Below are 19,571 nucleotides of genomic sequence, written 5' to 3'. Positions count from 1 at the left end.
CTGAGGCATGCGGTGACCTGGAGAGTGGACGCCAGCATGTCCCCGCTGCCACGGCGAACACGGGCCAGGGCTGCCAGACCTCTGGTCATTTCAAGGGCAACTCAGAAGCTGAGTTTTTAAATAAACAGCTCTCAATTTTTAGCCACTAATTTACTTTTTTAACCCGTGTAACGCCAGCCTCCTGCCTAAGACCTAAAATTTCAGGGAGTTTATTTTCTACTACACAAGCAATATGAAAAAGCAGAAGGAAAACTTTTTTTCAAGTTGAGTTCCCCCATTTTAACACAATCCAGGAGAGGGTGTTTTCAATGACTGAGTTTATTCCAGATTCCTGCTCATCCTCCAAGGAAAGAGTGGATGAAACCGTCCTGTCTGCCCTGGATTTATTCTAAGAAAAGCACGTCGAGTCCAAGTCTTCCTCTGGCAAACACAGCAAGTTGCCCTTTGGACCGCTGGGTAAGTCATCCTCATCCCCCCAGCATTCCCTTTACCCTGTGCCACTCACTGGCGATCCCACTCCCCTGGTGTGTAAACTGAGAGAATGAAGGTGAAATCACGTCCAGAGTCACACAGTCACGGGGCTAGAAAGCGCTGGAGTTAGAAATGCGGGCCCTGGACCCCTACTCCATCCTAACTGTGCTTCCACACCCACTGATTTGCTAATTCTGACAAGGTGCATGCATGAGTGTATGTGTGTGTGAGTGTGTGGTTTAATTCACTGAGCCTGAATTGACTGAGAGGCAGAAAGAGACACAATAGCCAAGCATTACTAACGATTCTTCTGCAACTCTAACTATCACAAGTGACTAAAGCTATTTTTCTGAGGTTTCACCCTGTAAAAATGGCCAGAGAAAAAAACCAGCCTTCCCATAACAGCTTATGAGTTTCTGGTGAGCCCTGACCCTGGGCATTTACCCTCCAAGGCTCTCTAAGACTATTATGTGGGAGCCAAATTTGGGGGTGACACCAAGTCATTCAGGAAGTCCAGCAGCTGCATTAGCAAATATTTATAAACCACTTTTCAACTCTTATGAGGAAGAGAAAGCACAGATCTGAAGTGTTCTCATTCTGCTTTGCCCACCTCATGCGTGTGTTAGCTACACTAACTGCCTAATGATTACACAGTTTTCTGAAATTTCAAGGACCTGTAAAATGTTATTGCCAAACTTTTCATGATTTTTTTTTAAAAAATGAATGTCTGTGCCATTCTCTGAGCTGACAGGAGAGGGCAGTCGTGTTACACTGACAGAGGCGCATCCTGGCTGGAACATTCTTTGGGACCTAATAAATAATACCTGCTACGAAATAAAAGGGGCTGTACATGGCAGGTTTTAAAAACAAAACAAAACCTGGAAATAGTTTTCAGCATTAAATAGGGAATCTCTTACATTTCTCACCTCGTACCGAGCTAACTTTTGTGGTGCTTGACAAAGCACATGTGTTTAAGGATGTGGTGTGTAAAGTGGCCTGTTTATGTAAGATGCCCACGACCGAATAAAATAGTGGAAACGGGACAGCAGTGGAAATAGAGGACAAATGACTACTGCTGCACATAAGCCTAAAACAGGTGTGCCCCTCGCGCTTGGGGACTTTTTCCACTCAGTATTCACAAGTGAATCTCACCTATCTGCAAATTTTGCACAAGAAACCTGGCATGATGACCATGAGTCAGCTCTAACCTCAGGGTCACATTCACACACGACCGTCACTTAGCTTCCTCCTTCCCCCAGTGCGTTGAGATGCACAAAGAGGAAGTCGAGACCCACTCGCAAATATCTTTTCTTCAAATCTCCAGAGTGCCAAGGAACTAGTCCCCAGTGGACCAGGCAGGCAGAAAGTTACTGGTGATGAGAGAGCCGCATCAAACAACCCACCGAAGGCCTCTGCTAGGAGACGGGAGGTAGGGGCAGGGACGGGGGTCTAAGGTCCCAGGGGTCTCGCTCAATGTGGTCCCCACAGCTCCACGAGAGAGGCAGAAAGGGGATCGTGCCGAAGTTAGGTGCCAGGATGGCGAGATAGACTCAGCACACACCCGGACCACCAGCCCATCATTTTGTCCACGACGTGAACCTGCACATGTGAACCATGGTCTCTGTCACTTACTACCTGGGAGACCTTTGTCAGGGCCTGTGACCTTTGTGAGTCTGTATTTCTTCAAATACAAAAGGAAGAAAAATAATAATAATAGTCATGAGCTAAAATGGCAGAATGTTTGCCATAAGCCAGGCACTAACCTAAGTGCTTTCCCTGTATTAACACATCCACAGACCCTCCTAGAAGAGTCCATAGGGCAGGCAGGGGTGTAACCCCCCATGTGCAGGGGAGAAGCTGACGCACACAGAGGTGGCAGAGCTGAGAATGAGAGACACAGCAGAGCCTACCCCAGGGCAGCCCGGTTCCGGAGCCCATCCTTCTTACACATCTGCCCTGCCTGCTTCTGGCTGCAGGCGAGAAGCAAGCTAGGTGATTTAGGTCTACATTTAGACAACAGAGCACTACGGCCAAAATGACAGTCCACGTCCTGGTCATAATAATAACCCGTGGTCCGTATTAGGCGATGTACCATCACAAACCCAAAGGGCACATAATACTTAACACTGAACAAGCTGAGAGAAGGAGGGGAGACCGAGAACTAAAACAGTCCAGAAAGAATAAAGCAATCCTGACAACTGATAGATCATGAAGGTATTAATTACCTTTTTTCAAGGATATCAGATGTGTTAGCACCAAGAATGACCAAAGGATCTTCTTTCCATTCAGGAGGATTCGAATCCCAAATCCAACAATCGGGACAACAAAGGGGGTCACAGAATATCCTGTTCTGCAGGCTCCTTCCTTTACATAAGACGTATATTTACCTAGAAGGTTTCGGACAAGTTCCTGAACACAGCCCTGGTGAAGGACCCCCAGGTCCTGAAGTCCTCGTAAGGTCATGTTTGTGAGAGACCAGAAATCACATTCCTAATCACATTCCAAGCTCTACGGGGGAAATGAAAAATGGCCCAGCCTCTCAGTGGATAATGAACTAATGACATGATTTACTGTGACCCAGCACTTTGCATTTGTGATTTGGAGTTGAAGTAGATTTCACGGAGGGAAGGTCCGAGGTGTCAGAGGTGGTGCCGACTGACAGAAGAGTAACACCTTCTTACTGAGAGCCAGGGGAAAAGCCACAGGGACTGAACTAGGGTCCACCTCGGACCTTCATCTACCTCAAAACGCAAAAGTGCATTTGTTACGTTAATAATAGTACCAGTAACTAACATTTCTTGAGCACCCACTAGAGCCAGAAACTGTCCTAAGCACTCTACATGGATTGATTTTTCTTTAATTCTCAGAATTAGGCTCTCCGGGAGATGTGATTATTGACTATTATCACTCTTTCGTAAGTGGGGAAACAGGCACTGGGCAGTCAAGAACTTGCCCGATGTCATAAAGCTAGTAAGTGACAGTCAGGACTTGAGCCCAGATGTCTGATTTATGGAACCCAAACTCCCAAGAGTCCACTTTCAGAGGACTCACTTTAGAGGCGGAATGGCCCTAAAAGCTCTTGTTCAGGGACTTGATGGATTTGGGAAACTGTCATCTGAGTACGTTTAGGCGTAGACAAGGGGATGTGAGCTGACCCAAAGCCCCAGGTCAGCTGGTGCCTCAAGGAGACTGATAAATATGGACCCTTTGAGCCTGCGCAGTAAAGCACCGAGGAAATTGCACGCTTCAGAAAGCTAGCTTTAATTTTTTCAAGAATAATCTGTAACTCCGATTTTTCACTAAATAATGTCAAATATCCTCTCAATGAAAATGTAACAAAAGCACAGAAAAAGAAAGACCAAATTTCCAAGTGGTACCAGGAAGGGAGGGGCAAGGGCTGGCAAACGGCAGAAAGGAAACGGAAAAGGGCAGGTTTCAGGGCCCTGAATTGGGAAGCCCACGAAGCTTTTTAAGAAATCAGATTTAAGTGTTAATTCCAAGACCAGCTGCAACAAACTGAACCATTGTCATAAGGGAAATGCAATGAGGGCCAGGCAGAGATGCCAGAGATGCCTTGCCCTACCTTACCACTCGTCCGCACAGATGACAGGTGTGCTAAAAAGCAAAACCACCCGTGGAGCCCCCTGGGGCAGAGCAAGGGCCCAGGAGCACCAGGCAAGCCCGAGATGAGGAATAACGCGCCCCCTCGTGGCAGCCCGGGACACTGCACAAATCCAAGCTGGTCTTTCTCAATCTTCCCATTTTTAAACTCAGAATGGGGTTTATCAACAGATTTTTTTAAAAATGAATCACCAGAAATGATCATATATTTTTGATAAAGGAAAATCGTGCTAATAGTGCAAGTTGCTGATCCAAGAACTGTTATTTGTCAACCAAATGCTCAAAGGAGAAATTGTTAGTCTCTCCTATAAATACATAGATAACTAAGTAAATGGTAATGACGATATTTTATCAGCTTTCAAACCTCCTATTCCTACCATTGATAAAGGAGAAGAGCACTCGGTAAATTCTATTTTCCTTTTCTCTCTTCTAAACATCCATCAATGAATCCAGGCTTTATTGTTTACTAAAATCTTCTCATCTTGGTCCCATTGAACTCCAACCAGATTTTCTCTCCTTTTCCAATCATAAAGGCTTCCTTTTCCAATCACAAAAATTCATCAGTTTGTGAAAACATCTCGACAGCCCGTGAATCACCGTTTTAGAAAGGCAGTGTTAGAGCTATCTCCAAATGTATTCGTATTTTTTAAAAATTCTTTTAAATGAGAAAGCCAAACCCAGGAGCAATGCAATGGATAATTAGAAAGCAATGATGCTTCAGGCTACAATTATAGCCACAATTGGCTATGTAAGCCTCCGGCAGAATTAGAAAACGATCATTTCTTTTGCTAGATTTCCCTCAACCAAGTTTTCCAAATCCACTGTGGGAGTGTGGGCCACCCCCCTGCACAAGCCCCCCCCCTCCCCGGACTGGTCTCCCGGAAGCTTTGGGGCCCTTCCTGAGCCCTGGCCCAGCAGTGATCAGAGCGTTTGCTGGGAGACTGCAGGCCATTCACGCTCTTCAACTGAACTGGCTTTCTGCCCGCGAGGCTGCTTCTGTGGTTCGACCTGGCAGACATTCCCAGCGTGCGGCAGTCTGGACTCCGGCCACAGAGCAGCCAGTGTGTAAAGAGAACAGACGGCCAGTGAGAGGACCCGGGCTCTCACACAGAGGCCACTTTGTCACCTCGGTCGACCCAGCTGGGATGCGTCCTTGGGCATGACTTTCGTGAGTAGGAATGTTCAGGTTTATTTATTTGGGGATGTGGGCCTCTGGAGGGTCTGCATGCCTGAAGGAGAAGCTTTTAGAATAAAATGTCAGTTACTCCCCGTGCGTCACGAATCGCTGAAGACCTGCACTCGTTTTCCTGCTGCTCTGACTTTTTGGTTTAAAAGAAAAGAGGGAACTCTCAACTGGGCTAGAAGTGGACAGGACCCCATTCATTTAGAATTTTATAACGAGTGCATTGTGGTTGGACCTTGACACTATTTTTTAAAGTATTTATTCAAGAAAGTAATATTTCAAGCCCTGACATGTATTTTCTCTCAAAGAATACAGACTTGATTTACAGACTATTTAACTCTTCATTGAAGTTGGTCCTGAAAGATGGCCGCCAGCCATTATTGCACATCACATAATAAGCACAGGTAAACGAAGAGCAAATCTGTAAAATGTGATCCAATTCAGACCAACCACTCGCTACCAAGGTCCCACCCCATCCTGCCCATTCTTACCTGGGAGACCTGAAGCCCCGGGCAAACCTTTGGGACCTCTTCCTGGAGGGCCACGATCACCTCTTTCCCCCATGTCACCTGCGTTTCATTAGAGAAATGTTATTGTTCTATATGTCTATAAAAATAAAGTTCCATATTTTTAAACTTAAAGCAAAGCCTACATTCAGAAACCAAAAAGTAGGAAGTTGCCACAATGTAGGTCGTAGTAAGTATGTAGCAAGGCAAAAATCAAGTTAATTATATTAAGAGATCTAAGGGGGAAAAAAATCAAATGATCATACATGTAGATGCTGGAAAAGATATTTGACAATTAAACATGCATCCCTGATACAACAGTCAATAAAAAAAGACTCAGGCTATTTCCTTAACATGATAAAGTATATCTATCTCAGCCCTGAAGCTGGCATAATGCTTAACAGGAGACACAAAGAGCAGCTTCATTATAGCCAGAACATTACAAAGATGCCCACTTTATCATTATTATTTATTATTTGGTTTGAGCCATCCCTAGTTTCAGATGATATGACTGCTTATCTTAAACCCTAGAAAATCAACTCAAAATCTACTAAAAGCAATAAGAGAATTCAGTAAAGTAGCAAGGTACAAAATACATGGAAATCAATCATTTTCATATATACAAACAACAATCAGTGATAAGATGTAGTGAACAAAGATCCCACTTGTAATAGCAACGAAATTATCAAATAACTAGGAAAATAAGTTTAATCAGAAATATGCAGATCCAACATGAAAACAGATCCCATTTGTAATAGCAACTAACTTACTAAATAACTAGGAATAAGTTTAATCAGAAATATGCAAATCCAACATGAAAAAAAAATTGAACAGAAGATTGAAAACAATCTAAATATCCATTAAAGGGTTAAATACACTACGGTACTTCCACAGAGCAGAATACTATGCACAGGTGAAGAAGAACCAAGAAGGTCTTTGAAATGATCCCCAAGACATTGTTAAGTGAACAAAGCAAGGCCCAGATCACTTACTAAAGGACAGCATGATTTGTTGTTAAAAGGATGTAGGGAAAATAAATATATTCATAGATCCTTTATAGCATTACTGGTAAGGGTATGTAGGAAACTAATAATAGCGATTCCCTAATGAGAAGGATAAAGGAAACCAGTCAGATGGGAGACAGGGGCGGCAGAGACACTCTTCACTAAATAACTTTTTAGACATTTTAATTTCTTGAACAATGTAAATTTAGTATCACAAAAAATAAATTAATGAAGCTTCAAAATTTAAAGTGTGCTGTCATCAGTGGCTCCATTTCACTTCTCATTATTTATAGGGAATGTACTCTGGATTGCAACCAACCATGTGCGTTTGCAAGACGGTCGATTGAATTCGGGGATTCGGCAGCCACAGAACAAAGTTACATGAATTATCCTGGCCCTGCAGAGACCAAACTTAGAAACTTGGCCTCATTAACAAGATGACCTAATACCTTAGTTAACTGGTCCTAAATGACATATGCTGCTCCTAGTACAAGACAAGTTCTACCATCCCATTAGTATAGTAGTATATTATTATTTTACTACATTGTTACAAGATGCAATAGCATTTTGCAACAAATTCTATACATAATCACTTTTTCCACATATTCGCCCAACCTCATTGAATATCGACAGGTTTGTTACCATTTAAAAAACAAAGTCACGTGCACAACAAAAATAGGAAGAACATCTGTACAACTATCTGCGCATTTGTCAAATAGTCAAAAGTCTCTAATTGTGACATGAATGTTTAAAAGTTACCATACTTGAACTTTAGCTGTGAATGTCCTTGTGTGAACATTTTTATGGTGAATCAACTACATTTTGAAAACAATTTAAATTTTATAAATACTGTGAAAGGATGTACAGCTCAGCTTGAACTCATACATAAACTAATTGTTTCTTACACTCACCATCAATATGGCCTTACTGTATTAGGAAGATATGACAATTAGCATTTTTAAAACTAACAACAGCTTAAGCTCTCTTGTTAACTTAGCAATTTAAATATGTCATCTCGTAATTTCTGAGGCTGGCAGTGAGAATGTGCCACATTTTCTGAAGACACGAGATGAAGATTATAAATTAAAATGCAACTTTCACAGCGATCGTGACAGTTAAGCACGCTCTAGCGTGAAGCCGCACCAACTTCAAAATGTTGTTTGCGAGGAGTAAGACCACGGTCTCTTTAAAAGGACTATTTTATATATCAATATATGTTACCAAACTTATAGGAAAAGATGGAAATAATGGGCGAAGTGATGTGAGATTTCCGGAGAGATATGAAAACTCTTAAGGAAAAAAATGGTAATTCTAGAACTGAAAAACACAAGATCTGAAAGTAAAAATTCATTGGATGGGATTGCCAACATATTTGGACACTGCAGAATAAAGGGAATACAGACAGCATGGTGACAATAATAAACAGCACTGTATGATATATAGAATAACATTTTCTCCAAATTAAAAAAAAAGACCCCTGTCTTAGCTTTGAAACTGGTTTTTGGTGGTCAGTCATGGGAAAACACATTTTCGACGAGCCCCGGGACAGAGCCACACTGCAACCTGCAGTAGCTGCTGTGTGTCGGCTCTGCTAACCCCCAGGGTTAATCTACTTCTTCAAACACTGGTCACGTCTTCCTTCAAGACATAGGAAACCTGGCTCAGGGAACTAAAGTCCACCTTTGTTAGCCTATTGTCAGAAAAGACATATAAGAAGCTTGTAAAATAAGCTTTGCATAAGGTATGAAGGAAATAGACAGTTTGAATCAAAAAATAGCCCTTTACGAACAGAGTTGGGGAAACTAGAGAAATTCTCTTTGCTCCAAAATTGCTATCGATTTCATCTATTTGGAAGCTATAATTGATGCTTCACCTCCAGGTGAGCAGATTAATACTGGAAAAGGTGAGTCTCAGATATGCCCGGTGTACCTTCCCAAGCCTTCGTTAACACAGGGACACGTCTGCTTGACCCCCTCTAAAAGATCTAAAAATACACACAGCCCTCCTCAAAGGGACTTAAAATTAACAAACCATGACATTTAAAAAGAATATTGATGACATGAAAGACTGCCTTAATCCTAAGTAAAGTGGACCCAGGGCCAGTCAGATGCCTCTCGTGTTTCTGCTCAAGCATCACATGAAATGAACACACAGCTCTAATGCATTTGTGTAAAAGTGTGCAAAACATGTCGATGAAAACCAAAAAAATACACAAACATGATGGAAGCTTTCAGTACGGTCTGAGGCTTTTTTCTACTAGCTCCTGTTAAAAATGTTCCACTGTGTTTTTCAAAGTAACTTTTTTAGGAAGAAAACAGTGATTTGATTAAGACATAGTCTGAACTGTTAAAAGCTTTAGTAAAACTTATTTGTTTTAATAAAACTTATCTACATAGGAATTTCTCTGGAAAAAGACCCTCAAAGCAACTCTATGGCAAACCAAGACTTCCACCATCCCTTCTTTGTTAAGCATGAAAACAAAAAAGCAACAGGTGACAATGAAACACGTCTCTTCTCTGATTGGTGGAACAGTTAGGTTTCAAATGGTGGAGTGTTTATTCTCAAGGAAAATTTGTTTTCCTACCTTTGGGTAGTAGAACACTATGTGTTTTCTACTAAGTAGGACTGCTAATGTATGTGGTGGACAAGAAAGGTCAAGTCCAATTACCTAAAACCATACAGCTCCAAATGTATGACAGCATTGACTGAAACAGAAAATCTGATTATTCCTTTCTGCCCACACCCCAAATCTTAAGAAGTAGAACTCAGTGGAGATGCTGCTTTAAAGGAACCCAATGCCAAGAAAGGTATGGAGGAGGGCGGGGCGAGAAAGTTCTTTAGCAAAAAGAAAAGAACTATCTCACTTCTAGATTACAGGCTATGTCATAAACACTGCAGAAAAAAATAGGAGGAAGTCCCTTGTAACATCGAACTCTGCTTGATGAATGAACTTCGTGCCGGAGACATTTCCCAGGTTCCAAATATAGAAATATATTTTTCTTCCCTTCAAAATGAGGTTCACTGCTGGAGCCAACCCAGCCCAACCCAGACACAATTCCACGCTGCGATTCCCAGCTTCCCGGAAAGTGTCCAGATCATGTCACCTTTGTTTCCAGAGCTTCTCAGCCCTGACTGCTTGTTCAGATAACCTGGGGAATATTTTCAAAGCCTGGGGCCTAGACCAAGTCAATCAAAATCTCTGGGAACGGGACCCAGACACGAGCAGCGTTTAAAGCTCCTCGGGTCAGTCCTGCGCGGAGCCCAGGCTGGAGAAGGCAGCCCTTGGCAGGCTCTCCTGGTAGAGCAAGTGCACAGACGTTTTCCTGTCTTAGGAAATAAGATGGGGCCTCAGGAGCGGGCTCCTACTCACTCAAAGTGAAGATCGGCCCCAAATATGGAGACTTCCTTTTGGCCAGAGAAAACAGGGCTGTGATCCTCTTGGCCCTACAAGGTGGTCCTTCCCTGGGAAGGCGGGAGCTTGCCTGTCGGGTAAGGACCACCCTGCACTTGGGCATTTCCCCTGTGGGCCCCTCTCCGGAGTTGCTGACTCAGGGGGTCTCTGGTGATGCAGGGACCACTCTTTCGGAACCGCTGTACTTCAGTTCCACTTCAGTGAACTCACCAAGGCAGAGGAGGCATCCGTGGGCTGGGGCAGCACAGGGCTAGCCCAGCCAGCAGTCCGCCCACAGCATGGAGCTCCCTAGACTGGTTTATGGAGCGAGCGGAGCCCGACCACGGGGAGAGCACCTCCGCTATGGATTCCTGAGCGCGAGCTCAAAGCAGGACCAAGATGAATGAATGGCTGAGGGGTTCTTTCAGAGAAGAGGTCCAGTTCTCTTTAAGGTGAACTTGGAGCTCTCTCCGTATGATTCTGTCCAGCCTCCAAAAACATGGAAATCGTGCCAGGTTTACAAGAGGCCCCAATTAGGGCTCATTTTGTTTTTTTTTAACACGCATCTCTGCACATGCCTAAACAAACAAAAAAAGTAATTAACAGCACTGTTCCAGCTGAGGGTGTCGTGAGCCAAACACATCAGCCATTCACTACAGATCCAGAAAGGCATCTTTCTTGACCTCTGACCATTAGCACCATAATATTTATCCCTAATTGGAGCACCACTGCCTAAGAAACCAAAGTCCCTCTCTTGTTTCTGATGCCACGTTTTTCTGAAGTTCCCGCAGAGAGCTGTCAGTCGCTCATCATGATGCAGAAACGCTGCACTTTTAGTCCCTTCTGTCGATTATCCCAGGCCCACCGGCCCCCGTGCTGACATACTCACATCATCTAGCAAACATCATCAGAGGCAGCCAGTTCTTCTGCAAATTCTGCAGAATACCTAACACACTCACAATCCCGCTTTCCTACAAAATGCTGGTTTCCAGGGCTTAACTTGCTTTAAATAAAAGGAGAAGAAACAAACTCCCTCACACCCTCTCACATGTTAAATAAGGAATAAAGTTGTACCTCAGAGCCGAAAATTTTTAAAAAACCAACAAAACTGATATCCAGTGTCACTCTTTAAAAGAAGAGGGAGGCGGCTTTGACTCACGCTGTGATTTTTCTGATGTCCTAACAAATTTTGTTACTTGAAGTAACAGATACAAACATTCGAGGGCCAGTTGCCGTCTTAGAAGAGCTCTACAATGATATTAAGGTCTCAAAAAAAAACAAACAAACAAACAAAACTTTAAAGATCCTTTACCAGATCCTGTAAAGTTTATCTTGAACTACGATTAAAGCAGTGTAACTGTAAAAGATCAGTACCAAAAGTCAAGAGACCTTAATTCTGGTATTGGGTCTACTGTCGTCACACACCAAGGTCAAGAAAATATCAAACGATAGTTCTCTAATCTTTACCATCACCACAGTAGAAGAGAACAATCCATCTTCTTGTCTCATAGATACCTGGCCCTTTAGGACAAGTGAATTCATCTGAAAAAAGCCAGTGTGTGTTCCTGGTTCCATGTGAACAAAATGCCTTACCTTTCGCTCCCCTCAAACCAAGAGCCCCGGGGGGGCCCTTCATGCCCGGGAGGCCTCGAAGTCCCATCTGGCCTGGGAAACCGTTCTCTCCAGGGGGGCCTGGGGGACCAGGGGGGCCAGGCCGCCCGGGGAGGCCCGAGGCTCCGGAGTCTGGACGCTTGAGACTTGCAGCCATCTCAGCAAAATGCTCTAAGAGATAATAAACAAAACAGTCCAGGGAAGTCAGAAACATGAAAGTGATTCGAACGAAAAAAGAACTATTTCAAGTGCCTTTTTTCTAAATGTGTCACCAGAGCTTCAAAACTGCTGGTGAGGCCTGAATAAAGCTGGGTCATTTCCACGGGCTTTCTGCCAGGAAGTTTCACTGGTGCTGCTTTGTTCAGCCCTGCCTGGATGGATCTGGTCCTGCTGCTGTGAGACAAGGGGATCAAAGACGTTAAACTTCAGGGCTGAGCGGTGTCCAAAGAGATAAGTGTGTCACCTGAACCTGGCTGGTTACTTGAAAAGCCAGGACGAAAAGGAAGTGAGTTTCTCAACACAGGAAGAAGTGGACATTCAGAAGCTTCTCAAATGCAAGGACATTGTCCAGAATTAGTACTGAGATACCATTTGAGACCTAGGCTCACGTTTTTAGCTTGGAGATATTAAGTAATATGAAATACCCTCAGGATTCATGACTTTCTATTAATTCTCCTTCTCAAAAGTTTTTCCGTGCTTGGAAGAGACACCAGACATTAAAGAAAGCCTGCTTCTTAGGAATGGTCACTGCCTGTCTTAAAAATTCATAACTGTGTAGGCTCTTTCAGGAAGCATTAAATAGATTAAGAAACATCCACTAAAACCATGGAGAACAAGAACATTTTCCCATTAAAATAGGGGAAATATTTTAGTGTAATTTTTTTTTTTAATTTAGGGTGTGAAGGAGAAAATGAATTGGAAACACATTTCTCAACAAGATTTTTAAATTGTTCAAATGCAAGTATCCTAAGTTGACCTTATTTAAGTAAGAGTTAACATAAAGTCATAATTTTCTCAACACTTAATGTTTAAAATGGAAATATCCTTTCAAGATAAGATGTCTGCGATATTGATTTTCAAATATAGAGGGGACCATTTCATTCTGAAAAACTCTATGATTCTACTAGACAAATTATACTACCTCCTGAACACACAAAAGATGAGTGTTTCTTCATGATAGAATTGGTTCCAACCAGAATCAAATAATAAATAGCAATCTCCACAGGCTTCTTCTGGGCAGAAGTCTGCCAGTTACTTCTCATGTAATCTATAGAGAGAGCCTAGGTCAGTGCCAGGTACACACCAAGTGGTAGGATATTAAGAGGGGAAAGAGCCTCAGAATTTGTGTTCCAAAGGGGGAAAAAAAGTGTCTGTATCTGTGTGTGTGTGTGTGTGTGTGCATGCTTTCTCGTAAATTAACCCCACTGGCAAAAAAAATCCAGGCGAGCCCAGAAAGGTAATATTTTTCCTTGAGGCTATAAGCTATTGCACATGGCGAACCACTGAGTTCAAAAGACATGTCACGTTCTATATCACCAATATAGAAAGCATAAAATAAAGATATTTCCAAGAACCTAAGTTATTTAGCCTTTATAACATTCTTTGGAGAGTTTGAAGAAGCCAGATGTATCCAGGAATTATAAAATACTAACATAAAACTAAATCAATGCATTTAAAACGCCAGAACAAAAAGATTGAGTCCATAGTTTATCTAAGTATTGAGGAAGTTAAAAATCTAAACATTAAAGATGTTAAAAAGAAACCAATTATTTCCTTAGCACAAACGCATATACCGATTAACTAGAACAGACGTGAAATTACTGTTATTCAAAATCCCCCGCCTTTAAAACACGCAAAAAGCCAAGCGGCGATGATTTATTTACCTCGTATGACTCTCATGCAGACCTGCTTAATGTGCTGGTCCGTTGGTGCCCTGCCCTGGGACAGAAGAGACAAAAGCCAGCTTGTACATGGAACCACAAAGGGGACATTGTTCAATGGTAAACCGACAGGCTGGGCAAGGGACCAGATGGCTGGAACCAGAAGAGCTGGCCCCATGCTGCTGAGCCGCTGAGGTCTGGTCCTACCCCCGCGCCCCCTGCCGTGGGATGTCATCTCCAAAGGGAAACCCCAGGGGCTGCCCAGCACTCACGGGAGGGCCCTGGATCCCGGGCAGGCCGGTGGCGCCCTGTTCTCCCTGCACGCCTCGCGGGCCAGGTGGTCCTCGCGGTCCTTCCTCCCCAGGAAGCCCCCGGCTTCCTTCGGGTCCCCTCAAGCCAGGCTCCCCGGGGTTACCTGCCTGGAACACAAGGGCACGCTGTAAGTCCAGGCTAGACGCAAGGAATGCGTCTGCTTCACGTTAATACAAGCGCTGCCATGAAACTGCGGGTTTACTTACGCTCTGTCTCCCAAGACGTGTTTGCTGAGAGCTTACAAAGCCTCAAGGTAAACGCACGTAATGCCACACAGCAGCTCTCCAATCTCTTAGAATTCCAGCTCAAGTAAACGTTTTAAAGATCTTTCTTTGGGGTATAGTTATTATTTCAAAATGTTAATGGGAATAATATATTTTAAAACCACATTCTTCACACTTGAAGTCACTTCTAAGAGCACGTTAATTTTTAATAAAACAGGTTAACTTTTTCTGGCCACAAAAAGGCCACTGAGTTCACAAGACATGTCACATTCTCCATCACCAATACAGAAAGCATAAAATAAAGATATTTCCAAGAACATAAGTTATTTAGCCTTTATAACATTCTTTGGAGAGTTTGAAGAAGCCAGATGTATCCAGGAATTATAAAATACTAACATAAAACTTAATCAGTGCATTTAAAATGCCAGGACAAAAAGAGTGAGTCCACAATTTATCTAAGTATTGAGGAAGTTAAAAATCTAAACATTAAAGATGTTAAAAATAAACCAATTATTTCCTTAGCACAAAAGCATATACCAATTAAATTTTTCTTCTGAAAGCAGACCACTAAAAGCATCTTTAAAGTCCTCATCTACAAAAACTGCTTTAAAGAGAGACTAAATTAATTCACTTTTTCTTAAACTACCTCTGGTGGAATTTGTGGCAAAGTAGTTTCAGTGGACTGTTGTTTTCAGAATAAAAACGAGAAGATAAAAGCACAGGAGACATGGAGGGAACACCACTGCTCAAGATCTGAATGTTCATAAAGCAGCTCGATCCTGCTTCTTTTCCATATGCAACATTTATCTAGGAAAAGCCAACTTGTTCAAAAGCTCACATGTTTTAAACTGAAGGAATAAAGGTGATGATGCAAGGCTTTCACTAGACACATCTAAAGAAAGCTCACGGAGTGTGTTTCTTCCAATCTCTCTTTATACAAAAAAAAATTGATATTCATCTAAGTCAATCTGTCAAAATTGCCTCTATGAAGAAATTATGGCTTAAAAGGTTTCCAGAGTCAGGGTCAAGGGGGAAAGCTAAGGATGTGTTATGGAACGAAGGCTGGGGAACTGTTGGGTGACTGGTATGCAAGACCATAGCAACTTCTAAAAAACCCGGAGGAGAAGCCAAAATGAATTCAGAATGTGCTAAAAGAGCTGGCGGAAAACAAAGGAGGCCAAATCAGAGTGTATTACCTTGCTGGCAACATCTGAAATTTTGCTAGAACAAGGAGCAGGGCATTTTTGATGAAGAGATCAAGGGCCAACGTGACCAGGACATCACAAGGGCCCTGGGTCTTTGGGAAAGAATTCCTCACTTGAGGAGGGATACGCTGATGTAGAAACCAGAGTGCAGACCTCACCCACTTACCAGCTTTGTCTTGCTGAAATCACTGAGAAAAGGAAAAGCTTTTCTGTTAGTAACTCTTTTCCCCTGATTCTGGGACGGTGCACTTCAATTTCACCTGTATTACTTGGGTAATGTCAGGAAAGACAGGGGTAGGAAGGGAGGTAATGAATCAAGAGCTCATTCCTAGTATTATATCCAAATTTAAATGAAATTAACTCATTTTCACACCTGCATTGTTCATCCACTTTTTTCTTTTATAACTTGAATTCTCACCTTGGAACATTACTGATTATTTCTAGACAGTGAAGGAGGATTTCCATTACCAAATTCTATCAAGGTTTACTCTTTACATTGTTCTCGATCCTAAACGATTTCTGTCAAAGATTCTTAGGCATAAAGATGTTATTTGAAGCTTGAGACTGTCACGTGGTGTTTAGAGGCAGTGTGTAAACAGGTAAGATAATATAATATAATAGTTTCCATCTCAGTGCTGCGTGAAGAGCCCAGGGCAGGGTAGTGTAACCAAGGCTGGGTGGGTCCTCCCGGAAAAAGCTGAGCTGAGGATGGCGCTAAAAGCTTAGGTAGGAGGTACTATTCTAAGGAAAGAGAAAGAGTGTCCTGGACTAGAAGACCACAAGGCATTAATCAGCATATGCCAAGTAAAAAGAACCACAGACAGATGACTTTCCAGAGAGGTCGGACCACTTCATCGAAGGCTTTGTATGCATTTGCTAAGAGTCTGAATTATTCTCTAAAATGTTATTCTTAAAGGGTTTTAAGCAGAGGAGGAATGGATAGTGGGGTTTATCTTTTCATCTAGATGGCATTGGCTGTCACGAGGATAACACGTTGGACCAGGACAGAGAGAAGTCGGGGGCGGGGATTCCAGAAACAAGAAGACTTGGAGATTAATGGAAGCTGGTGATAGATGCACTTGAGATTGAAGTCTGAGCTTCCTGCTTTCTGCTTGTATTATCTTAAATTTCTTATTTTATTAGATGTGCGGTCCTTTCAGATTAGCAAGCCATTCTAGATTTGCTATTAATTGATTCTATCATTCTGAATACATCTAATCTCTAAGGACAGCAGTTTAGTTTCTGTAAAATGATAAATTGAATGAGATGGTTATTTTCTCGCTCTAATAATTATCTGTATTTTCTTAGGTATCGTGCCTGTATCTTACTTCCCCAACGAGAACACACAGAAGATTAAGAAAATTACTGAAATATTTGCAATGCTATGACTGACAATGAAATTCACTCATGTTCTTGTCACTGCAAAGCACAAGTCAGTTCTTATAAAATAACCCATTTGTGGAAGAAATTACGACGTATATTCAGTGAGCCACTTATAATATGAAAAAAAAAAAACAAAACTTCCTTTAGAGTGATTAGGTCAAAAGGCAGATCCATTTACAATGTTGTGAGGTTTTTTCTTTGGACTAATCCACTACTTAAAGAATAAATGTAGATGTTAATTCCCTTAAAGGCAAGTCCTTTTAGAATTGAATTTTCTAGAATGATTTCATAAAGCAGAGCATTGCATTTTCTATAGCTTTATTCATATTTTTATTTTTTATACCGTTACTGTTCATTATACTTACAGATCCCTTTGGGCCAGGTAATCCTATATCTCCCTAAATGAATAAAACAAAATTATATTAGAACAATGTTTACTAAAAACTCTAAAAAGGTTATCATGCTGCCAAACTCAATAGAAAACCATGAACAGAAGAACCATGACACCACAGAAAAAAATTAGATTCACAATTTGGATTCTGGTCCCAGCTCTGCTACTTAACTTCAGGACCCAGTGTAAACTTGGTAACCTCCCAGCCTTTGGCTAACTTGTCTGTTAAATAATAGGGTTGAATCACAGCTCTCCAAGGCTGCATTCAGATTTAAAATGCTAGGTGTGGAGAACTGAAATGTGCAAGTCAAAAGACATTAAGCTAGCATGCTGTTATAAAACATAATAGACATTTAAACCAGATGACTTCATTTCTGAAACTCTAACAATATTTTTAAACTCATCCCCAAAAGTCTATCAAACCAAATATGCATGCTCTTATGCTTAAAAAAAAACCTTGACTATCTCCCACCACTAGTTCTAGGTATGAATTCAGCTCATCTTAGCACATCAGTGCATGTCCACTACAAAACAGGATGACTTAAAACGTCCCCTTAAGGACCTCCCTGGAGGTCCAGTGGTTAAGACTCCACGTTTCCAATGCAGGGGGCACGGGTTCGATCCCTTGTAGGGGAGCTAAGATCCCACAAGCTGCGCAGTGCGGCCAAAAATAAAGAAACAAAAATTTAAAAATAAATAAATTAAAAAATAAAACATCCTCTTAGCTTATAAAATGAACAGTTTCAACAGAAAATAAAATTGAAATCACCCTTTTTCTAATTTACTTAATAGTTAGGAAGCTTTGCCTCATTCGGATGTTAACTAAAATCCTAAAACTCTGAATAAAACATTATCAGCATTTTCTCCTGTACTAAAAGCTCTCTGAAACTATTTTCTGAGAATTCTGTCACACCCCCCCCAAGGGACCAAGCATAAGTTTCCACACGAGGTCTTGTTAGATTGTCTCATAACCATAAGGATAAGCCAGCAGACCTAGCAGTGCTGCGGAGGTGATGACTTGCTCTCCTCCTCCCCGCCTTCCTGGAGATTTAGCAGAAGCCTCCCCTGGAGTTGGAATCACTTCTTTGGAGGGTCTTAGACTCCAAAAGGCCGTGGAGAATACCCACGGTCAAACCTGGGACCCTCAACTCTCTAACTACAATAACCTATAATACAAACTATAATAAAGCTTTAATTTTGTTTCCGTGATGGGCACTTTTCATAGACTTGTCTACAGCCATATAAGAATCACCTTGAATGTCTAGATGGAAAACCACAAGAAAACATGCCCTCCAAAAGGAACGCTTTGTCCTCCCAACACTTAAGGCCACGTCTATCAATGTTGGCGTGTTTCCCCTCCACTTTACTTGATCTTGGGTGCGATTCTCGGGGGTTGTTTTTTAGCTTATGTAAGAAACGTATTACCTTTAAAGAAGTCAGCAAGGATAGCAAGGTCAGAGAAAAGAAAAAGTACGTATGTTTCTAATACAGTTCAAAATCAGTGAGTCTCCATCAATAACCAGAAAAAAAAAGTGTCTTACGAGTTCACCCCTTTCTCCCAGTTCTCCCTCTTCACCAGAGGCACCCTAAAAATTAAAAGTCACATTTTTAAAATTCTTAGTTCCTTGGCTCAATTTTAACCAGTCAACATTGAGAAGCATTCAAAAGTCCCTGCGGTGCCCCCCAAGATCATGCAGAAATACGAAATGATCTCAGTGGTTTTTCCTATCTAGCTGTCAGGGGCTTGTCTAACCCAGAAAACAGCCCAGAGAAAAGCCAGAAGGTGAAGTTGACTTTCTGCTAAAGTTAAGGATTAATGACTATATCCAGCAATTTTATAATTAGGTAATACTTAAAAAGGGCTCTTACAGTTGAAAAAAACAAAAACAAAAAAAACACACCAGGGCAAGGACTAACTCTAATTCACATGCATTGTTTATTTGCTAAGGTCTTGGTAAAGAAAAAACAAAACATTATGATGCGGCTATGGAAGGCCTCATCAGACTGGAGTAAACCCATCTGTTGCGTAAGAGAGACAGGGCCATTCTCTTCAAAGGAAGGACCATGTGTATTCTTGAAGGCAGAGCCATCATTCGCTCCGGCTTATTAAAATGGTAGATAAGGCTACAGACCAAATTAAACCCTGCGTTTCACTCACTATGAAGTACATTGAGCCTCCACGTTTTACCCACACCGCAGATCAGCCAGTGCCCCCTGCTGGTAAAGCACATTAATGCACATTAAGCGCTGCATTTCACACGTGGCACCTACCTGTTCACCCTTTGGACCAGGTTCACCAACTACACCCTGTAATGAATAAAATATACTTTTTCAGTGTTTTGAGGTTTTTAACTATATAATTTCAAACGAACCAACTCCCCTTATTGGG

The 19,571-nt window shown here is 41.9% G+C and overlaps 1 protein-coding gene across 2 annotated transcripts in view; it reads right to left on the bottom strand.

Annotated features, from left to right (window-relative positions):
* The window catches only part of COL9A1 (collagen type IX alpha 1 chain), an 86,378-nt gene that overhangs the window by 3,180 nt on the left and 63,627 nt on the right, over positions 1 to 19,571 (bottom strand). For both annotated transcript variants that reach the window (XM_082474204.1, XM_082474203.1), the window contains 7 exons: positions 19,454 to 19,489; positions 18,724 to 18,768; positions 17,157 to 17,189; positions 13,940 to 14,086; positions 13,671 to 13,725; positions 11,770 to 11,958; positions 5,767 to 5,844 (listed from right to left, as the gene is read on the bottom strand). In XM_082474204.1, coding sequence (XP_082330330.1) covers positions 5,767 to 5,844; positions 11,770 to 11,958; positions 13,671 to 13,725; positions 13,940 to 14,086; positions 17,157 to 17,189; positions 18,724 to 18,768; positions 19,454 to 19,489 — 583 coding nt within the window. The remainder of the gene's footprint in view (positions 1 to 5,766; positions 5,845 to 11,769; positions 11,959 to 13,670; positions 13,726 to 13,939; positions 14,087 to 17,156; positions 17,190 to 18,723; positions 18,769 to 19,453; positions 19,490 to 19,571) is intronic.

This window comes from Balaenoptera physalus (assembly GCF_965194825.1).
Source record: "Balaenoptera physalus genome assembly, chromosome: 9".
Classification (NCBI taxonomy): domain Eukaryota; kingdom Metazoa; phylum Chordata; class Mammalia; order Artiodactyla; family Balaenopteridae; genus Balaenoptera; species Balaenoptera physalus.
The sequence above is the reverse complement of the archived record's forward strand: the minus strand, read 5'-3'. Positions and strand labels throughout refer to the sequence as shown.